Consider the following 22,730-nt stretch of genomic DNA (forward strand, 5'->3'; position numbering starts at 1 on the left):
TGAACAATTGGATGATGTTTGTGAAATGTAAGAAAAAGTGTGAAAATGCCACGCTGATGAAAGTCTGAAGGGTTGCCTGTGTTTTTCACTCTCTACTGACCCACTAAGTATTTCCCAGAGTTTAATGTCTCTGTTTCTGATTTTCAGAATGCATGATGTTTTGTACTAGCTTTAAAAATGAAATGGTCTCAGTCTGGATTGGTGACTGACCTTTACTTGATGCTTCATGAATGGCTGAAGCCCAACAGTCCTGCCCTTGTAGTTTGGCACCATTCTGCAACACCAGCTCTGCACAACTCGCACTGCCACTGGAACACGCGTTGAACAGGGGAGTGATTCCATCAATGGTTGTGGCATTGACCTATGAACAATTTTAGGACAAAAATATGAGATGAATCACAGAATTATTATGGTGCAGGAGGAGGCCATTTATCACATCTTTCCAGCCCTATTATCTAGTTTGGCTCTATTATCTACTTTCTGGATTAGTGGTGCTGGAAGAGAACAGCAGTTCAGGCAGCATCCAAGGAGCTTCGAAATCGACGTTTCGGGCAAAAGCCCTTCATCAGGAATAAAGGCAGTGAGCCTAAAGCGGGGAGAGATAAGCTAGAGGAGGGTGGGGTGGGGAGAAAGTAGCATAGAGTACAATGGGTGAGTGGGGGAGGGGATGAAGATGATAGGTCAAGGAGGAGAGAGTGGACTGGATAGGTGGAAAAGAAGATGGCCAGGTAGGACAAGTCCGGACAAGTTATGGGGACAGTTACTGAGCTGAAAGTTTAGAACTAGGGAGAGGTGGGGGAAGGGGAAATGAAGAAACTGTTGAAGTCCACATTGATGCCCTGGGGTTGAAGTGTTCCGAGGTGGAAGATGAGGCGTTCTTCCTCCAGGCGTCTGGTGGTGAGGGAGCGGCGGTGAAGGAGGCCCAGGACCTCCATGTCCTCGGCAGAGTGGGAGGGGGAGTTGAAAAGTTGGGCCACGGGACGGTTTGGTTGATTGGTGCGGGTGTCCCGGAGATGTTCCCTAAAGCGCTCTGCTAGGAGGCGCCCAGTCTCCCCAATGTAGAGGACACCACATCGGGAGCAACGGATACAATAAATGACATTAGTGGATGTGCAAGTAAAACTTTGATGGTTGTGGAAGGCTCCTTTAGGGCCTTGGATAGAGGTGAGGGAGGAGGTGTGGGCGCAGGTTTTACAGTTCCTGCAGTGGCAGGGGAAAGTGCCAGGATTGGAGGGTGGGTTGTTTTGGGGCGTGGACCTGACCAGGTAGTCGCAGAGGGAACGGTCTTTGCGGAAGGCGGAAAGGGGTGGGGAGGGAAATATATCCCTGGTGGTGGGGTCTGTTTGGAGGTGGCGGAAATGTCGGCGGATGATTTGGTTTATGCGAAGGTTTGTAGGGTGGAAGGTGAGCACCAGGGCCGTTCTGTCCTTGTTACGGTTGGAGGGGTGGGGTCTGAGGGCGGAGCTGCGGGATGTAGACGAGATGAGTTGGAGGGCATCTTTAACCACGTGGGAAGGGAAATTGCGGACTCTAAAGAAGGAGGCCATCTGGTGTGTTCTGTGGTGGAACTGGTCCTCCTGGGAGCAGATCCAGTGGAGGCAGAGGAATTGGAAATATGGGATGACATTTTTGCAAGAGGTAGGGTGGGAAGAGGTGTAATCCAGGTAGCTGTGGGAGTCGGTGGGTTTGTAAAAAATGTCAGTGTCAAGTCGGTCATCATTAATGGAGATGGAGAGGTCCAGGAAGGGGAGGGAGGTATCAGAGATGGTCCAGGTAAATTTAAGGTCACGGTGGAATGTGTTGGTGAGGTTGATGAATTGCTCAACCTCCTCGCGGGAGCACGAGGTGGCACCAATGCAGTCATCAATGTAGCGGAGGAAGAGGTGGGGAGTGGTGCCGGTGTAATTACAGAAGATCAATGGCTCTATGTAGCCAACAAAGAGACAGGCATAGCTGGGGCCCATACGTGTGCCCATGGCTACCCATTTGGTCTGGAGGAAGTGGGAGGATTCAAAGGAGAAATTGTTAAGGGTGAGGACCAGTTCAGCCAAACAAATGAGAGTGTCGGTGGAAGGGTACTGTTGGGGACGTCTGGAGAGGAAAAAACGGAGGGCTTGGAGGCCCTGGTCATGGCGGATGGAGGTGTAGAGGGATTGGATATCCATGGTGAAGATGAGGCATTGGGGGCCAGGGAAACGGAAGTCTTGGAGGAGGTGGAGGGCGTGGGTGATGTCGCGAACGTATGTGGGGAGTTCCAACACACCAGATGGCCTCCTTGTTTAGATCCACCACAGAACACACCAGATGGCCTCCTTCTTTAGAGCCCACCACAGAATACACCAGATGGCCTCCTTCTTTAGAGGCCCAACATTTCAACTCCCCCTCCCACTCTGCCGAGGACATGGAGGTCCTGGGCCTCCTTCACCGCCGTTCCCTCACCACCAGACGCCTGGAGGAAGAACGCCTCATCTTCCGTCTCGGAACACTTCAACCCCAGGGCATCAATGTGGACTTCAACAGTTTCCTCATTTCCCCTTCCCCCACCTCTCCCTAGTTCTAAACTTCCAGCTCAGCACTGTCCCCATGACTTGTCCGGACTTGTCCGACCTGCCTATCTCCTTTTCCACCTATCCACTCCACCCTCTCCTCCCTGACCTATCATCTTCATCCCCTCCCCCACTCACCCATTGTACTCTATGCTACTTTCTCCCCACCCCCACCCTCCTCCACGCTTCAGGCTCACTGCCTTTATTCCTGATGAAGGGCTTTTGCCTGAAACGTCAATTTCGAAGCTCCTCGGATGCTGCCTGAACTGCTGTGCTCTTCCAGCACCACTAATCCAGAATCTGGTTTCCAGCATCTGCAGTCATTGTTTTTACCTCTATTATCTACTGCCAATCTCTGCCTTTTCCCTGTATCCCTGTACACCATTACTGTCCGAATAAATCATCCAATATTCTCTTGAATGCCTCAATTGAATACTCCCCCATTACATTTCCAGGCAGTGCATTCCATACCCATCTACTCATTGTGTGATTTTTTTTTTATATACCCCATCCTTGCTTCATTTGTTTAGCACATTCAATCGGAGTCTTCTCGTCCTAGTTTCTTTTACAAGCACAGACAGCTTCTCCCTATCTAATCTGTCCAGCCCAGTCATGCTTTTGAAAATCCCTATCAGGTCTCCTCTCCAGGGAGAACTGTCCCAACTTCTTCAATCTATCCTTATCGCTGAAAAGTTTCTCATACCTGGAACCATTCTCGTTATTGACTCCAGCACTCTTTCTCCAATGCCTTCACATTTTCCATAGAATGTGGGGCCGTAAACTTTACACAATAACCCAACTGAGATCTACTATTGGAGAGACAATGTGGGCATTCACATCAATTTAAAGAAAATGCATCAGGCTGAATCCATCTGGCTCCAGGGAAGCAGTAAAATATTTATGAAGAGCTGTGTTGCAGTGACTCCCTGACATGGGACTGTGTCTTGGCATTTTATTAATAATAGGGATAGAGGAGACTGGCTGCGGCCTTATAAAAATGGACAGCTGATTTACCAACATCAAAACCCCTACTAAGGGATATTTTAACTTACCAATGGCATTTTGCCAATGTAACAATGATTTCCCACCACATGAGGAAGTAGCCAATTTTTTTTCATTTATTCACAGGATATGGACATCACTGGCTAGACCAGCATTTATTGCCCAGTGCTAATGGTCCAGAGGGCAGTTAAGAGTCAACTGCATTGCTGTGGGTCTGGACTCACATGTAGGCTAGACCAGGTATGGATGCAGATTTCTTCCCTAAAGGACATTAGTGAATCACATGGGTTTTTCCTAACAATCAACAGTGGGCAACATTAGCATATCAATTCCAGATTTTTAATTGCATTCAAATTCCACCATCTACCGTGATATGATATGAACCCAGGTGCTCAGAACATTACGTGGGATTCTGGATTAACAGAGTCGAACAGTGTGGTGCTGGAAAAGCACAGCAGGTCAGGCAGCATCCGAGGAGCAGAACAGTCAATGTTTTAGACACAGGCCCTTCACCAGGAATGTCTGGATGAACCCTTTCTGGAATTACAGTCCAGCAATAATACCACTAAGCCATCACCTCAGTTAAATGGAGGTACCTTTCTAAAGAGTAGGGTAGGCAGCACCTATAGCCAGAAACTATCTTCCTGCAGTGACCTCATGATCCTTGGCCCTGTGTTGGATCTAAATGCTTGTTTCCTACCCTATTTGCTGTAGGCTCCTCCATGTTCCTCAGTAACACCCATGTCTCCCAGATTGATCTTATGCCTTTGCACCTTCTGCTGACATCAAGGAGAACTGCAGCTTTAGTCCACAGGCATGGAAGACTGCAGTTCCACATGCCCTGTGTGTGCTTGTATCCCTCAGGGAGATGAAAGTGCACTCTAATACTCCTCAGAACATTGCTGGAGGTGCAAAGTGATTTGTTTCAGTATCAAACAGCAGGTTATCCCATGCCAGCTGTGTTCTTAAAGAGGCATGAGTCACCTTCAAAACTGCCTGTAATTTGAGGAGGATGAGAAATATCTGAGATGAGGGAAAGAGTTTGCATTAGGATGGTTTAGTCAGTGTAACAGCAAAGGAACTGCTGTTGTGGAAGATTCTATTGAAGAAGAGCTCAGTCATCTACAGGATAAAGGGCTAATCCACAAGTGTAGAACAGCAAGTATAGAAATTGGATAGAGCTGTCTAAGGAGTCTGTGCTAGCTCACCTTCATACAGAACTTTACCTGACCAAAGTCCATGGTCATGTAGTAGTCTAATGATGTGCAGGTTAGATGGATTGGGCATGTTAAATTGCCCGTATTGTCCAGGGATGTGTAAGCTAGATGAATTAGCCATGAGAAATGCAAGGTTACAAGATAGGACTAGGGACTGAGTCTGGATGGACTACTCATTGAAGGCCAGTCCAGAATCAATGGGCTGAATGGCCTTTTTCCACATTGTAGGGATTCTAATGTCACTGAAAAACCTGGCCTAGTGTTCAGACATTTCAGGGATCAAACTTCTTGATAGCAGCTTGCAGAATTTAAAATCAGTCAGTAAAATCTGAACAATAAGCTAGTGTCAGTAATGACGAGCATAAATCTCTCAGTTAACGTCATATCATAGAGTTATACAGCATGGAAACAATTCAACCCATCCATGCTGACCAGATATCCTAAATTAATCTAGGCCCGTTTGCCAGCATTTGTCCCCTTCCTATTCATATACCCATCCAGATGCCTTTTAACTGCTGTAATTGTACCAGCCTACACCATTTCCTCTGACAGCTAATTCCATGCACACACCATCCCCAGCCTGAAAAAGTTGCCACGTAGAATCCTTTTGGGTCTTTACCCTCTCACCTCAAACCTGTCCCGTCTAGTTTTGGACTCTGCTATCTTGGCGAAAAGACCTTAATTATTCACCCTATCTACGTCCGTCATGACTTCATAAACTTCTATAAAATCACCCCTCAGCCTTTGATGCTCCTGGGAAATCCCAACCTATTCTGCTTCTCCCTAAAGTTCAAATTCTCCAACCCTGGCAATATTATCACAAACAAATATCTGCTTCCCTAATGTCTTTGAGGGAAGGAAATCTGTAATTCTTGGCCTGTGGTGCCATGTGACTCCAGGCCTACAGTAATATGTTTTGAGTGCTAAATAGTGTCTGAAATGGCTCTGGAAAAGCACTCAAGGATGATGAAGGATAGCCCACAAATGCTGGTCTTGCCCCAACACCCACACACCATCCCTACAAAAAGAAAGGAGAGATTATACCAATAATACAATTCACGGCATCCACTTCAGGATACTTACATTGGCACCTGCTTCTATGAGGGCTTTTGCACAAGCTACGTGGTTTCCCAGACAGGCATCATGCAGAGGAGAAACATGATCTATCGTCAATGTGTTGGCACTGTGACCCTGCAGAACACAACTAAAGTTACAACAGTGTCATCAAATTGTTAAGGTGGACCCATCAAAAAAAACTTATTTAACTGTAAATGGCTTTCCTTCTTCATCCCACATCAACAGCCATGTAGCTATACTTCTAAATGATGTTTCCTTCTGTCTGTTGTCACCTCAGACAACAAGCACTCACATTTAAATATAGTGGGCTAGATTTAGTCCCACCATCATGGCACCAGTCATCTGTTATTGGGAATCTGGTGTTGAGCTATGTGTGCCCCAAATCGACAGGAGAAGGCCATTCAACCCCTCAAGCCATGGCAGCACGGTGGCACAGTGGTTAGCACTGCTGCCTCACAGTGCCAGAGACCCGGGTTCAATTCCAGCCTCAGGCGACTGACTGTGTGGAGTTTGCACGTTCTCCCCGTGTCTGCGTGGGTTTTCTCCGGGTGCTCCGGTTTCCTCCCACAGTCCAAAGATGTGCAGGTCAGGTGAATTGGCCATGCTAAATTGCCCGTAGTGTTAGGTAAGGGGTAAATGTAAGGGTATGGGTGGGTTGCGCTTCAGCGGGTCAGTGTGGACTTGTTGGGCCGAAGGGCCTGTTTCCACACTGTAATGTAATCTAATCTAGCCTGCTTTGCCATTCAGTAAGACTGTGGCTAATCAGATCCACATTCCTGTCTGTTGCTGATAACCACATTGCTTAGCAAATGTTTATCTACCTCTGTCTTAAACATACTCAAGGGCTGTTTCCATCACCTTTGTAGGAAGGGGGGATCCAATGAGTCGCGACCTCTGAGAGAAAAGAAAATTCACTTCCATTTTAAATGTGGTGAAATTACTTAAATGAACAACTACATGGATGCAAGTGTCAGGGACTGTAACATCCAAAAGTTTCTCCATCTGATAGCTCTATAGCAACTGGCACCATTTTCTATCAGTCAATCATACGATGTGGACATCACTGGCTGGGCCAGCATGTATTGCTCATTCTTGGTTGCCTGTGGATATAACTGAGTGACTTTCTAGGATATATTAGAGGGTAGTTAAGAGTCAACGACATTTCCTGTGTATCTGGAGTCAAATGTAGGCCAGAGTAGCACACAGTTCAAAACCATCTTGTGGATTCTTAGAGAAAGTTCTGGAGTTTATATCTCCAGCAGCTGAGTTTCCACCGTTACCACACAAAAAAAATGACCCAATGACAGAACAGAATTTAATTAGCAGGGATCTGTGAGAGCAAAAGAAATCAACAGTACTCGAAAAAAAATCAATTGAACTGACAATAATCAGCCTTTATTGTGAATACTGCCACGGTCTGGCTGAACCTTGAGGAGGAGGGATCCAAATCATTCCCTATTTTCCTTTCACGTTTCGCATCTTTTCAAAAATGCACACTATGTACTTTAAATATGCTGATGAATTTCCAGATTATCACGGAATGTACGTCATCTGTCGCACTGAACCTTAGTCCTAAAAACAAATTAATAATTTGCATCATTCCATAATTCTGTTTCTGTTATACGGAGGTTTTGTTTCGGCTAAAATTACAGTTTGAAATATACAGGTAGCTGTTAAGAAGATTACTGAAGTTTTATCAAACTTATGGAGTTTGTGTACATTCAGCCTGGTCCTGAAAGGTGTCTCTGATCTTTTACCACAGTCCTTTTCACTTACTGAAATATAACTCGAGGGTTTAACCAATTTTTTCCCATCATGTGATGTTAAATGTTCCCCACAATACCACACCAAAGCACAGGGCAAGATTTCTTCGCCGTCACACAAGATGATTTAGTGTCATCAGTGCATTGGACAGAGCTGGAGATGTCAAAGTCTAACTGATCCATCCCCTCCATTATTTGAGGATGAAGAAGGACAGGGTGGTTGATTCTGATTCATCTATTAATAATGGTATTTTTGGAGCTGGTAAGAGCAGGAAATAGGATGGCACAGCGTAAGTAGCTGGGTGCTGACATTTTCTGGTGATTTGATTTAATTGAGTATTGTCACATGTACCAAAGCACAGTGAAAAGTTTTGTTTTCTGTGCAGTGCGGGCAGATTATACCATACAAAGTGCATAAGAGTAATAGATTAGAGTGAGGAATACAATGTTACAGATGCAGAGAAGGTGCACAAAGAGCAAGGTCATTTAAAATTTAAAATTTGAGAGGTCCATTCAGAAGTCTAATAACAGCAGGGAAGATGCTGTTCTTGAATGTGTTGGTCTGTGTGTTTAAGCTTTTGTACCTTCTGTCTGAAAGAAGAGCTCAGAAGAGATTATAACTGGGATGAGAATGGTCTTTCATGGCTGTCTTTCTAAGGCAGTGAGAAATATAGATGGAGTCACTGGATGGTAGGTTGGTTTGCGTGATGGACTGGGCTGTGTTCACAACTCTCTGTCGTTTCTTGTGGTCTTGGCAAAGCAGTTGCTGTACCAAGCCATGATGCATCCAGAATCAGGAGAAGCTGGAAGACTGTGATAGAATAGATTTTCAAGAGTGCTGCTGGAGCTTGAGAATTGCAGCTATGAGGAATGACTGGATAGGTTGCAATTGTTGTCCCTCAAAGAAAGTAGTTCAAAGGGTGTGAGGGGGTTGTTGACTTAATTTAGGTGTACAAAGTAATGGGGGCTAGGATAAAGTGGAGAGGAAAGGCAAGAAAGCTTTCTCTTAGTAGGAGACCAATTGTTGGGGCACAGATTGAAGATGATTGATACAAGAATTATAGAGGACATAAGGAAGAAGTTTCTCACACAGAGAGTTGCGAGTATCTGGAAGTCACTGCCTGGTTCAGTGGTTGAGGTGGCAGCCCTCAACACATTGAAAAGGAAACTGGATCTGCACCTGAAGCATTATAACCTGCATAGCTACAGTTGGAAAGTGTGATTAGAATGGACAGCTAGTTATTCTAGACACGATAGGTTGAAAGGCCTCTTTCAGTGCTATAATTTTTCTATGGTTTTATGGGTCTCTCAAGAGGGATCCAAGAGAGCACAGGGAGTGGTGTCATGGACATGGAAAAGAGAAATGGAAGTGTCAGGTGTCCTTTGTGTGTGGTGGATGGGAGGGACATGTGAATGACAATAAATAATAAGGTAGAGAGTAATGATATGAGGAATTGCAGGGGTTGGAGTAGAAAAGCAAGTCTCACTTCAGTACATAGGGATTCTAGGAAGGAATTTAACTGAATATGATAAATAAGTTAAGGACAGCATCAAAAGAAGGGAAAAAACGTAATGTGGTAAAGATTAGTGGTAAGCTATAGTATTGGGGAAGATTTAAAAAACAACAAAAGATAACAAAAAAACATAAAGACTGAGAAAATAAACTGAAAGAAATCATCAAGTAACATAAAAGCAGATAGTAAAAGCTTATTTAAATATATTAAAAGGAAGAGGAAGGTAAAAGTGAGCATAGCCCCTTACGGAATAAGACTGAGTAAATAATAAGGAAATACTTTGGGAATTGGATCAGTTTTCATGGTTTAACATTCTAAAACTCCTCAATAATAAGGGGCTACAGTGAGGGATGAAATAACTCTCAATAGAGAAAATGTACCAGTAAAACTAATGGGCCTAAAGGCTGATAAATTCCCTGAACCTGATGGGTTTCATTCGAGGATTTTAAAGTAAGTAGCTAGTGAGATAACGGATGAACTGGTAGCAATTTTCCAAGATTCCTTATATTCAGAAAAGTTCCAATAGATGGAAAACCAACCCAACACCCTTATTCAAAAAGGAAGATAAAACTATGGCAACTATAAGCCATTTAGTTTAACATCTGCTATTTTGAAAATGTTGCCAAGTGCATTTTGGGGAAGGGAATAGTGGAGCATTTCAAAGTATATAATATGATCGAGCAGAGTCAGCTTGGCTTTAAAGGGAAAATCATCCCTGACAAATTAAAGTTCCTAAGGAGATAACAAGCAAGTTACATAAAGGTAAACCAATGAGGAAGGCAATGGCTTAGTGATATTATTGCTTGACTATTAATCCAGAAATTCAACGGATGTTCTGGGGATGTGGATTCAAATCCCACCATGGCAAATGGTGGAAATTGCAATGAATAAAATAAAACCCTGCAATTAAGAGTCTAATAATTACCATGAAATCTCTGTTGATCTTTGGGGAAAAAGACTAATTTGGTTCACTGATCCCTTTTAGGGAAGGAAACTGCCATCTATACTTGTTTTGGTCTGCATGTGTCTCCAGACCCACAACAATGCAGTTGACTCTTAACTACCCTCTGGGCAATTAGTGATGGGCAATGAATGTTGGTCTAGCTGGCAACATCCACATCTCATGAGTGAATAAAATAAAGTTTAGATTTCCAAAAGGTACCGTACATACGGCTGATAACAAAGTAAGAGTCTACTGTGTTAGAGGTAATATATGAGTATAGATAGAGGACTGGCTAACTAATAGAAAACAGAGTTGGAATGAAGATGGCATTTTCAGGATGGAAACCTGTAATGAGTGAAATGTTACAGAGATCAGTGCTGTGGCTATAATAATTTACTGTATATAAAATAGAGACTTAGATGTTGGAATTGAATATACCACCATCACATTTGCGCACTAAATAAAAATAGTTTGGGAAGGCAAGCTTTGAGGAAGACAGGAAGGGCCTGCAGAGGGGTATAGACAGATTAAGCAAGTGAACAAAGTGTTGGCAGATGGAATATAATATTGGAAAATGTGTGGTTATGTACTTTGGCTGGAGGAATAGAAGAGCTGTATATCATTTAAATGAGAAAAGAATGCAGAAAGCTGCAATACAGAGGGATTTGAGAGTTCAAATGCAAAGATTACAAAAAGTTAGCATACACGTTCAGCAGGTAATAGGACCATAGCTTTTATTCCAAAGGGAATGGTGTGTTAAAGTAGGGAGACACTAGGCAGAACTAGTGGTGATTTGGTGGACAGTTTTGGTCCCCCTCTCAAATAAAGATAGATTGACATTGGAGGCAGTCAAGAGAAGGGTAACTAGGCTGATTCCAGAAATGAGGGATTGCTTTATGAAGATGGCTGAGTCATAGTCATTACAGTAAGAAAGAATTAGAAGAGACTACAGTGGAACCTCAATTATCCGAATACCAATTATCCAAAAATCAGATTATCCGAAGGAGATCTCGAGGTCCTGATAGAAACATTACATCAAAGACGTGTTACGAACAGTGATCGCGTCTTTTGTTTACAGTGATTCAACAGGCACCGTCTCCAAATGGCTGACCTCCCGCCCCCCTCTCTCCCCACACTTTCCCTGGTGTTCTACAGAGGAGTGTACCCTAAACCTACACCCCCCCCCACTTCCCCAGATAGTCTGACCAACATTGTCCTGTACAGGGCAGAGGTGGAACCTGTCAAAAAGTTGCAGTAAAAAGTGTATGTGTGTGTGTGTGTGTGCTGGTTGGAGACTTACCCCAAAAAGGCGGTAGCAGTCTTATTGTTGGTGTCCAGTCAGCTGCCCCAGAGAGGGTCAGAGGGCAGTATTGGATGGGGATGGGGGTGGGGTTGGGGGTGGGGGTAGGGGTGGGGGGTGTGGAGGGTGGGGTGCGGGGCAGGGACAGTGTTGGATGGGTGGGGGAGGTTTTGGGGGTGGGGCCTGGGAGGAGGTGCGAGGGGAGGTTTTGTTGTTGGGGCCAGTGGAACAGGGCGCAGTGTCATGGGGCGGGGGGAGGTTTTGGGTGTCGGGGCAGGGGGAGACATATTGGACAGGATTGGGGCCGAGGGAAGTGTTGGGGGCGGTGTTGGACAGGGTTGGGGGCGGGGGGTGTTGTTGGGGGGCAGGGAGTGGTGTTGGACATGGTGGGGGGCAGTGGGGCGGTATTGCACACAGTGTTAGGGGCGGGGAGGCAGTGTTAGTTTGTGGGGCAGTGTTGCACGGGGTTGTGGGTGGGGTCTCGCGCGCTGTGTGCTACTGCAGTCTCCTGAACAGGGAGCAGACTTTAAAAACTCCGAGCCCCACCCAGAGGAAAGGCATTTAATCGATTAACCAAATAATCGATTATCCGAACGAAATAGTGCCCACACATCACATTCGGATAATCGAGGTTCCCCTGTATATCAAAAAATATAGAGTCATAGAGATGTATTGGACAGAAACAGACCCTTCAGTTAAACTCATCCATGCCAACCAGATATCCTAGATTAATCTAGTCCTATTTACCAGCACTCGGCCTGTATCCCTCTAAACCCTTCGTATTCATATACCCATCCTGATGCCTTTTAAATGTTGTAATTGTATCAGCCTCCAACATTTCCTCTGGTAGCTCATTCCATATATACACCAGCCTCTGCATGAAAAGGTTGCTCCTTTGGTGTCTTTTATATCTTTCCCCTCCCACCCTAAACCTATGCCCTCTAGTTCTAGACACCCCCCACTCCCTGCCCCTCATGATTTTATGCACCCTTCCGCCTCTGATGCTTCAGGGAAAACAGCACCAGCTTATTCAGCCTCTCCCTGAAGCTCAAATCTTCCAACCCTTGTAAATCTTTTCTGAATCCTTTCAAGTTTCACAACATCCTTCCTAGAACATTCTTAAGAAGTCTGAGAAGGTGGGTGCAAAGAGATTGCTTCCCTTGTTTAATTTTAATTTGATTTGCTTTATTGTCACATGAACTTAAGTACGGTGAAAAGTCTTGTTTTGCAAGCAGTACAGGCAGATCATAACATATAAGGACATACAGGTCATAAGGTGATTGAACAGAATGAGGCGTAAAAGTTACAGCTGCACAGGAGGTGTACAAAAGCAAGATCAACATTAGATTTGAAATTGTGGGAGAGTCTAGGCTCAGAGGACATAATCTCAGAATAAGAAGTTGCCAATTGAAGAGAGATTTAGAAGCGGCACGGTGGCACAGTGGTTAGCACTGCTACCTCACAGCGCCAGAGATCTGGGTTCACTTCCCGCCTCAGGCGACTGTGGAGTTTGCACGTTCTCCCCATGCCTGCATGGGTTTCCTCCCACAGTCCAAAGTTGTGCAGGTCAGGTGAATTGGCCATGCTAAATTGCCTGTAGTGTTAGGTTAGGGGTATGGGTGGGTTGCACTTCAGCGGGGCGGTGTGGACTCAGAGGAAAAAAATTAAATCTGGAATTCTTTACAGCACTGAGCTCAATGGCCTACTTTTCCTCTTACATCTTAGGGTTTTATTTAATGGAGTTTTCCAACTGATTAAATGGTCCACAAAGAAGTCAATAACACACATCTGAAGTGCAGTCATTGCTGCAAAGCGGGGACTGTCACAGCCAATTTGCATGCAAGGTCCCACAGACCCTAATCTCTTTTAGTTGGTTGAGGAATACCATTTGGCCAGGAGGTTGGAAGGGACAACATCCCATTCCTTCTTGGAAATATTGTCAGAGAATCATAATTCCCATCCAAGTGAACTAGATAGGAACTCAAACCTAACCAGCCTCCATCACTTCCCTTGGCAGCTCATTCCATATGCGCACCACCCACTGAAGTGACAGCCTGGATTGCATACTCAAGTCTCTAGAGTGGGACATGGACCCACAACCTTCTGGAAAGAATGCTACAAATCAGCCAATTCTGACACTGAACTGGAGAAAGTGAGGCTGGGGAGACTGCTCTTACTAAAGCCTTGTGTTTTTATGGATGTCCAAGATGATGTCCAAAATGATAACATCTAACATTAAACTAGCGACACTGGTTACACAGTGAATGTAGAAGGAGGATGGCCAAAACCGAGCAGACACAAACCACACAGTACAGAATTACCTACCTGGGCAAGCAAGGTTTTAAGAGACAGGAGGCGTCCCTGACTGGCAGCCTCATGTAAAGGTGAACGGTCAGCCCAGGAACCTTTCCAACAAGAAAGTAAAACAATAAATAAAATAGGTCATCAGACTTGAAGAGAGTTCTCATTTACATATCTACATTTACATCACATGTTCCTATTTACATGTCACTTGCACTGTCAAGAATACACCTCATCCAATGGGAGGAACAAAACATCTGTGAACATTCATTGCACTTTGAGATAGTTTATGGAGTTAACAAGATGAGTAAATAATTTGTGGCAACAACCATTTTCAAGCTTTCCTCCAACTATATGTGAGGACTTGGGATACACCAAGTAAGATCATAGTTACTGGTCATACCAATGAAATAAGCTATATATTCATAGTTAAAAATCATACAACACCAGGTTATAGTCCAACAGTTTATTTGGAAACACTAGCTGCCGGAGCGCTGCTCCTTCATCACCTGATGAAACAGCAGCGCTCTGAAAGCTACTGCTTCCAAATAAACCTAATGGACCATAATCTGGTGTTGTGTGATTTTTAACTTTGTACACCCCAGCACAACACCGGCACCTCCAAATTATATATATTCATATATTACAAAAAGAGAAATAGTGGTATTTATACAGATGGCGGGGTGTGGTGGATTGGTGAGGGAGAAGGAGTGCCAATTGGTGGAGACAGCATCCAGAAACAGAGGGTGAGAGAGAATGTGTGAGAGAGAGAGGGAAAGAGAGACAAAGAAGAGGCAGGTAAAGGGATTGCTGTTGATAAGCCAGGAGAGAGATAATTGCTGAATGGGTAATAATGGGAAGTGTTAATAGTTGAAAATCGGTAGCTCCTCTGGGAGTAATCCCATACAGAACAGGATCTGGGAGTGTAGAAATGGAGAACAAACATGGAGGAACATGTTCACATTCTGAAAGTGTTAATTTCAGCACCACAGCAGGCCTGAGGCAGAAATGTTGGCATGGGAACACAATACTATGGTGCATTAAAGTGGCAAGGAACTGGAAGCTCAGGGTCATTGTTAGGGAAAGAGAGGGGGTTTTTTTGCAAGGCAATTACCCTGCCTGCATTTCATCATCAGTGTAAATACCACCATATCCTAGCTGCTTTCAATTCTGGCAAGGTCACTGGACTCAAAACTGTTCTCTTCACAGATTCTACCAGACTTGCTGAGTTTCTCCAGCACTTTCTGGTTTTGTTTCTGATCTCCAACATAGTTATTTATTTTACTTTTATAATATACATTTTTGGCTGGGGTGGGTGGAAGAGTTGTAGTAGCTTGAGCCCTCAAATATTCATTAATTCTGCCAAATGTTTTTAAAATTTCCCACAATGCAGCGATTGCATCCATTGTAAAACAACATTTATAGATGAGCTAAATCAAAACAACTGAAGTCAATAACTCAGTATCAATATTATTGCTACATTCATCAACTAATTGTCCATTCACTACATGCCTACTGTAAGTGCAATTACATTGAATGTCTATTAAGTGAAATATTAAGTGAAAATATTTGGTTTTTATTTATGTGCAGCTACAAGAAAGAAGTTGATATCACTGGAAATATTAAAATAAAATGTTATTCCAAAGATGACTTGGTAATTTCAACTATTTTGGAATTGCTCCAGCAATTATTTCCTGACCAATAATAAATTCAGACAATTGTCCATCGACAAAGTGATAAGAAAGACTTGAAAAGTATAAAGTTAAAGATCACACAACACCAGGTTACAATCCAACAGGTTTGTTTGGAAGCACTAGCTTTTGGGGTGCTGCTCCTTCATCAGATAGTAGTGGAGAATAAGATTGTAAGACACAGAATTTACAGCAAAAGTTTACAGTGAAAAATATATTGAAAAATAATTTCAGTTACATCCCACTGTAAACTTTTGTTATAAATTATGTGTCCTACAATCTTATTTGCCACAATCACCTGATGAAGGAGCGTCGCTCTGAAAGCTGGTGCTTACAATTAAACCTGTTGAACTATAACCTGGTGTTGTGTGATTTTTAACTTTGTACACCCCAGTCCAACACCGGCGTCTCCAAATCTTGAAAAGTATAGGCTCAATTCCACAATCCCATGCCTTCAGTTGGGGTAGCGTGCTTGCAGTTTGTATATCAGCAATATTATCACCTTGATTCTCCAACCTGTGCTCCTTCTGAGTGCTGCTCTGTCCTGGGAATGTCGGATCACAGAATAATTACTTTGTTAGATGTTGGCAAAATTGAAGTTAATACGACAGAATAATTTTTGTGTTTCTTCATTTGAGACATCATCTGAATCCCCAATTTTCTCATTTTTGAGAGCTACCTTCTTTGTACTGACATGCTTTTGATACCTTACATAAATATCTATTCTTCATATTATGTGTCTAGCTAATGAATATTAGTGGGCAACCCAGGGGAGATGATGGCATAGTGGCAGTGCCATATCTGGTAACCCTGAGCCCCAGATTAATGCTCTGGGGACATGGGTTTAAATCTCATCAGAGCAGATAATAAAAACTGTATTCAATAAGTATCTGGAATCATAATCTAGTCTAATGGTAACTACTGCCATTAAAAGACCATCTGGTTTATTCATGCCCTTCAGAGAAGGAAATCCACCTTCCTTACCCTGGTTAAGTTTACATATGACTCCAGTTCCATGGCAATGTCATAGAGGTCTACAGCACAGAAAAAGGCTCTTCAGTCCGTTAAATCTGTGCCAGTTAAAAAAAGCCACCTAACTTTGCTTTTCCTGTGAAATGGCTTTAGGAAGCCACTCAGTTCAAAGGCAATTAGGTTTGGAAAACAAACCTTCTAACTGCCAGTGATGCCCACATCCCATTCAAGAATAAAGGAAAGGCAAAAACATGATCATCAAATCTGTGACCAATTCTCTCCTTACCCAACGTTCGATGTGGGCACTGCAGATGAGTTTTATATACACTAATTCAGAGACATTGAAGTTAGCTTCTATTTACTGTCTGTGGTGAGCTAAATGAGCCTGAAAGGTTATATCAAAATTAGTACCTCCTGTCCTACATGTGGTCACTTTATATTGTACAATTTTCTGTCAGCAGGTAGTGAATTTGTGGAACTCTTTATTGCAGAGGGCTGTTGAGGTTGGAACTTCAAATACATTCACAATTGAGATTGATAGATTGTTAATTAGTGAGGGGATCAAGGGTCATGTGGAAAAGTTAGGAAAATGGAGATAAGGATTACCAAATCAGCTGTGATCTCACTGAATGGCAAGATCACACTGGATGGGCCAAATGGTCTCCTTCAGCTATGATCTTATAGTCAATTAGAATAGCCTCAGAGATCTGCAGCTTTTAACTTGTGTTTTTCTGTTCGACTGAGGGCAAAAGAAAGAAATAGGAAAGTAGGAGTGGAACTAGGCCACTCAGTCCCTTGAGTCTTTCCCATCATTCAATCAGATTACGACCCATCTATATCTCCATTTCACTTCTGAGTTTGGTTCTTATTCCTTTATTAAATAAATGTATGATCTCAGTTCTGATGGTTTTAGTTGGCCAATAACTATTTGTTGGGGTGGTGGTGGAAGAGAGAGGTGTGGTGAAGGGTTTCAGATTTCCTCTATTCTTTGTGTGAGAAGGTCCTTCCTGTAATACAAGGCCAGTAAAGTGCCCATTCGAGAGGCTGAATTCATGCTTAGGCCAGAATTGAGCTGGGAGTGGAAAGTGAGGAAAACCCCCCACTCCGCTAACCCGATTCAGGAGAAAGTGCCCTGGATGTTCTAATTTCCATCCCGGACGGCCAAGTGTTAATAGGAGCCTACGGGCCTCATGGGACATTTTGCAGGCAGCTTCAGGAGCAGCCGGCTGCAGAAACAGGATGTATGAAAGAACTGCCTTGCAGATTGGGAATTTTATCATGATTGCAAGATAAAACGAAAACAACAAGAGGGCCACATTCTTCACGTCCCACATACTCCCCATGACCAATTGTTGCTAGCTCATGCCACATCATGCCCCCATCCGTGTGGTCCCACATACTCGCCATGCCAACTTACCCATGCTCATGACCTTTTTTTAGCCATTATTCTGGGGTAGGCAATGGGGTAATGTCACTGGAAAAGTAAATCAGAATCCTTGGCTAATGTTCATGGAACATGGGTTCAAATCCCACCACGGGAGATGGTTAAACTTAAATTCAATTAAAAATTGTATTTAAAAATTAGCAGATGAATGAATGACAGTTGTTGAATGTCTTGAAGCAAAAGTCTATCATAAATGCCCATTTGAGAAGGAAACCTGTCGCCCATACTTGGTCTGCCCTAATTGTGACTCCAGATCCAAAGCAATGTATTTGACTCTTTAACTGCCTCAGGGCAATTAGGGATAGGCAATAGAAGTCAGCCTAGCCAATGAATCCACATTCCATGAACAAATAAATAAAAATTTCATTGCAGTATCAACTCATGCCATCCAATTTCTCCACCCTTTGCCCTGACACCCTCCATGCCAATGCACCCACAATCGACATGGGCAGATCTCAGGATCCATGCTAAGATGCAATTTAAAAATTCATTTGTTAAAAAAATCTCTCATTCACAAAAAAAATTCACCACATTTACATTCCTTCAATTGCTTAATCCCTTATGAAAACAAACAAGTTAATTCAGTTGTTTAATCCCTGAACAAGCAAGTAGTTATATTCAATGCACCACATCAAAGACTTTATAAACTATTTGAACTGTCAATCAAGTTAAAGGACTCCATTGAGATAACATATGTCGGTGGCAGCATGGTGGTACAATGGTTAGCACTGCTGTCTCACAATGTCAGGGACCCAGTTTCAGTTCCAGCCTCAGGCCATTATCTGTGTAGAGTTTCTCCCTGCATTTGTGTGGTTTTCCTCTGAGTGCTCTGGTTTTCTTCCACAGTCCAAAGATGTGCAAGTTAGGTGGATTGGCCATACTAAATTGTCCATAGCGTCTGGGGATGTTAGATAGGTGGGTTAAACATGGGGAGTGCAGGGTTACAGGGACAGGGTATAGGGTGGATCAGGGAGGGATGCTCTTTGGAGAGTCATTGTGGACAGAATGGGCCAAATGGCCTGCTTCCACACATAGTGATTCTATAAAATAAGCCATGCAGCCCCAAATCCTCGAATGAGAGTCCTCACAGCAAACCTTTAGAAAACTGAAAGTTTTATTTTCAAGCTGAAAGGATGGGACATTTATTGCCTTGACAGCTTCACGATTCCAAAAAAGTTTAATAACTACCATGCCTTTACTTCTCTCAGAGGGTTGTGATATTTTGAAATTCCCTTCTTCAAAAGTCAGTGGATTCAGTAACTTTAAACCAAAAGAGAAAATGCTGGAAAATCTCAGCAGGTCTGGCAGCATCTGTAAGGAGAGAAAAGAGCTGATGTTTCGAGTCGAACTGACCAAAGCTTTGACAAAGGGTCAGTTAGACTCGGAACGTCAGCTCTTTTCTCTCCTTACAGATGCTGCCAGACGTGCTGAGATTCTCCAGCATTTTCTCTTTTGGTTTCAGTAACTTTAAATATTTTTAAGGCTGAGTTAGATAGATTCTCAATTTCTATGGGGACGAAAGATTTTTGGAGATAGCTGATTTGATTTTAGCTCCTGCCTATGATTTTATTGAATGGCGGAGCAGGCTTAAAGGCTTATTTTTGTCTGTATGTTCGTAATTTAGTTTGCGTATCTTTTACACACATTCGTGTTCACTTTTAGCAATTTCACAGGTAATGTAAACTGTCTCAATGACAGTTTCCCTCACCCAAAGGTGTCCTAGGAGCCGATCTAAAAGTCTACTTCACCTCACTAAGTGATCCTGGATTTTCAGATCTGCTCCTGAAAAGCATAACACCCACAAGTCATATTTTGGATAACCCTTTACCAAAAACTGGATTGGCTGCAAGGCAGCTTTCCTTTTAAGTGTGAACCAAGGATGTACAGGCAATATTCTGCCTCTGTACAGCCATAAAACTAGTACCTGCCACAAAACCTCAGTGAAAATATGGGGTGCTGGGTTTAGGTCAGGCCTTCCAGAATAAGGGATCTTGTACTATTTTAGAGAAGTTGGAGATCTTCTCCTTTATGAAGTTGCAGGCCTTCGTTATAAATCATCATGAAATCAGTACCAAGTCAATTCAATGGTTGCTTGCTGGAAGTTGGAGTGTTTAAATGCTAAGTGATCACAATTCAAGTGTAATATTTTGTGTCATAGGAAAGTAGGGATTGGACTAATAAAACTCAGTTACAAAATCGACACCTCCACTACTCCCCACATTCTGTTCATGATGCATTTATGTGGCACATTCTTTGTCTTTTTCTTAATGATGAACCAGGAATAATAGTAAACAACTGAACACACAAAAACAAACCTGAATCAATATCCAAGATAACCCCAGCTGCATTCCAGACCATAGAATGATCCATCTCTAGTTGATGCATCTATGAGATTATTCACAAAGGAATACGTTAAGATTTCAGAATTCCTCCACACTGTGCCATTGGTCCCATGCTATATTATATATACAATCCCCAAAAAGTATGAGTTTGTTGTCTGGATTTGAGCATTCTGATCTTCCATGTTGTGATTATAAAAGAAAAGGAGTAGTTATGTGCATCCCATAGCGTTACTTCTATGAGTAATTATTTTGAGTTTGCTTTTGGGAGATGTAATGACAAGCTTTAACATATTGCGATGTGCAGGTTAGATGAATTGACCATGCTAAATTGCCCACAGTGTTCAGGGATGTGTAGGCTAGGTGCATTAGTCAGAAGAAAATATAGAATAATAGGGTAGGGACATGGGTCTGGGTGGGTTAATCTTCAGAGGGTTGGTATGGACTTGTTGGGCCGAAGGGCCTGTTTCCACACTGCAGGGATTCTATGGATTCTACCAAAGTGCACTTTCATAGAGATGATTGAGACAATGATGGTCATTCTGTTGCTCAGGCCCTGGGATACTGACTGGATCCAAAAGATAAATTTTCTGACCTACAGTTGTTACTTTAAAAGTACTCAACAACTGTTTGACCTTTGTGAAACTGCAAAATGGGATTTATGGAAAAGTTGTTCACTTTAAAACCTCTCAAAAGTTCTTATTTCAATTGCAATCTGTGGAAATTAGATTCTTTCCTGTTCTCAGAGTAAGTGAGGTCTGCAGATGCTGGCGATCAGAGTCGAGATTGTGGTGGTGCTGGAAAAGCACGGCAGGTCAGGCAGCATCCAGGGAACAGGAAAATCGAGTTTCGGGCATAAGCCCTTCATTAGGAATGAGGCTCGTGAGCCAGAGGGCTGAGAGATAAATGGGAGGGAGGTGAGGCTTGGGGGAAGGTAAATGGGAATGTGGTAGGTACACGAAGGTGGGAGAGAAGGTCAGAGAGGGGGGTGGAACGGACCGATGGGAAAGGTGGTGGACAGGTCAAGAGGGCAGTGCTGAGTGGGAGTCTTGGGACTGGGATAACGTGGTGGGAGGGGAAATGAGAAACTGGTGAAATCCACATTGATGCCCTGTGGTTGCAGAGTCCCAAGGCGGAAGATGAAGCATTCTTCCTCCAGGCATTGGGTGGTTAGGGTTTGGAGATGGAGGAGGCCTAGGACTGCATGTCCTTGGTGGAGCAGGTGGGGGAGTTGAAGCATTCAGCCACAGGTGGGGGGGGGGAAGGAAGTGGGGGGGTGGGGTGTGGTTGGTGCTGGTGCTCTCAGGTGTCCCAGACATGTCCATTGAAATGATCCACAAGTCGGTGTCCTGTCTCCCTGATGTAGAGGAGACCACACCAGGTGCAAAGGATACAGTAGATGACATTTGTGGAGGTGCAGGTACATTTCTGTTGGATGTGGAAGGCTCCTTTGGGGCCTTGGACAGAGGCGAGGGGGGAGGTGTGAGCACAGGTTTTGGAACAGATGCAGCAGAGGCAGAGGAATTGGGAATAATGGATGGTATTTTTACAGGAGGTAGGGTGGGAGGAGGTGTTGTCCAGATATCTATGGGAGTCCGTGGGTTTGTAGTAGATGTCAGTGGTTAGTTGGTCACTGGAGATGGAGAGGTCCAGGAAGGGGAGGGAGGTGTCCAAGATGGTCCAGATGAATTTGAGGTTGGGGTGAAAGGTGTTAGTGTACAAACAGACCCCACTACCAGGGATATATTTCCCTCCCCACCTCTATCAGCATTCCACAGAGACCATTCCCTCTGTGACTCCCTCGCCAGATCCACACCCCCAACCAGCCCTCATCCCACTCCCGGTATCCTCCCCCGCCACCACATGAAGTGCAAATCCAATGGCCGCACCTCCCCCTCACCTCTGTTCAAGGCCCCAAAGAATCCTTCCACATCCGACAGAAATTTACCTGTTCCTGCACAAATGTCATCTACTCAATCTGTTGCGCCCGGTATGGTCTCCTGTACATCGGACGCCGACCTGCAGCTCGTTTCAGAGAACATCTCTGGGACACCTGCACCAACCAACCACCCCTCCCCCACCTCATGGCTGATCATTTTAACTCCCTCTCCCACTCCACCAAGAACATGCAGGTCCTGGGCCTCCTCCATTGCCAAACCCTAACCACCCAACCCAGGGGTAGAAAGTCTCATCTTCTGCCTTGGGACCCTGCAACCACATGACATCAATGTGGATTTCACCAATTTTTCATTTCCCCTCCCCCAACATTATTCCAGTCCCAAGCCTCCAACTTGGCAGCACCCTCTTGACCTGTCCACCATCTTTCCCATCTATCCATTCTACCCTCCTCTCTGATCTATCACCTTCTCCCCCACATTCATCAATCTACTGCATTCTCAGCCACCTTCCCCCAAGCCCCACACCCTCCCCATTTATCTCTCAGCCCCCGACCCGCAAGCTTCATTCCTGATGAAGGGCTTATATCCGAAACATCAATTCTCCTGCACTTTGGATGCCGCCTGACCTGCTGTGCTTTTTTCCATCGCCACACTCTTGACTCTTTCCTGTTCTTGCTTATTTGCCAAAGTCAAAAGCTATTCTCATGAGTCTGTATTCACACC

General features: G+C 43.9%; 1 protein-coding gene across 5 annotated transcripts in view; it reads right to left on the reverse strand.

Annotated features, from left to right (window-relative positions):
• asb5b (ankyrin repeat and SOCS box containing 5b) overlaps positions 1-22,730 on the reverse strand; it is a 69,068-nt gene that overhangs the window by 14,213 nt on the left and 32,125 nt on the right. For 3 of the 5 annotated variants that reach the window (XM_072594587.1, XM_072594589.1, XM_072594592.1), the window contains exons 2-4: positions 13,688-13,767; positions 5,849-5,956; positions 211-361 (exon numbers count right to left, since the gene is read on the reverse strand). In XM_072594587.1, the coding sequence (XP_072450688.1) occupies positions 211-361; positions 5,849-5,956; positions 13,688-13,767 (339 nt within the window). Of the gene's footprint in view, positions 1-210; positions 362-5,848; positions 5,957-13,687; positions 13,768-20,085; positions 20,156-22,730 lie in introns of all 5 variants that reach the window. The other 2 variants (XM_072594591.1, XM_072594590.1) reach the window with 1 other exon arrangement.

This window comes from Chiloscyllium punctatum, chromosome 2, assembly GCF_047496795.1.
Source record: "Chiloscyllium punctatum isolate Juve2018m chromosome 2, sChiPun1.3, whole genome shotgun sequence".
Taxonomy (NCBI): Eukaryota; Metazoa; Chordata; class Chondrichthyes; order Orectolobiformes; family Hemiscylliidae; genus Chiloscyllium; species Chiloscyllium punctatum.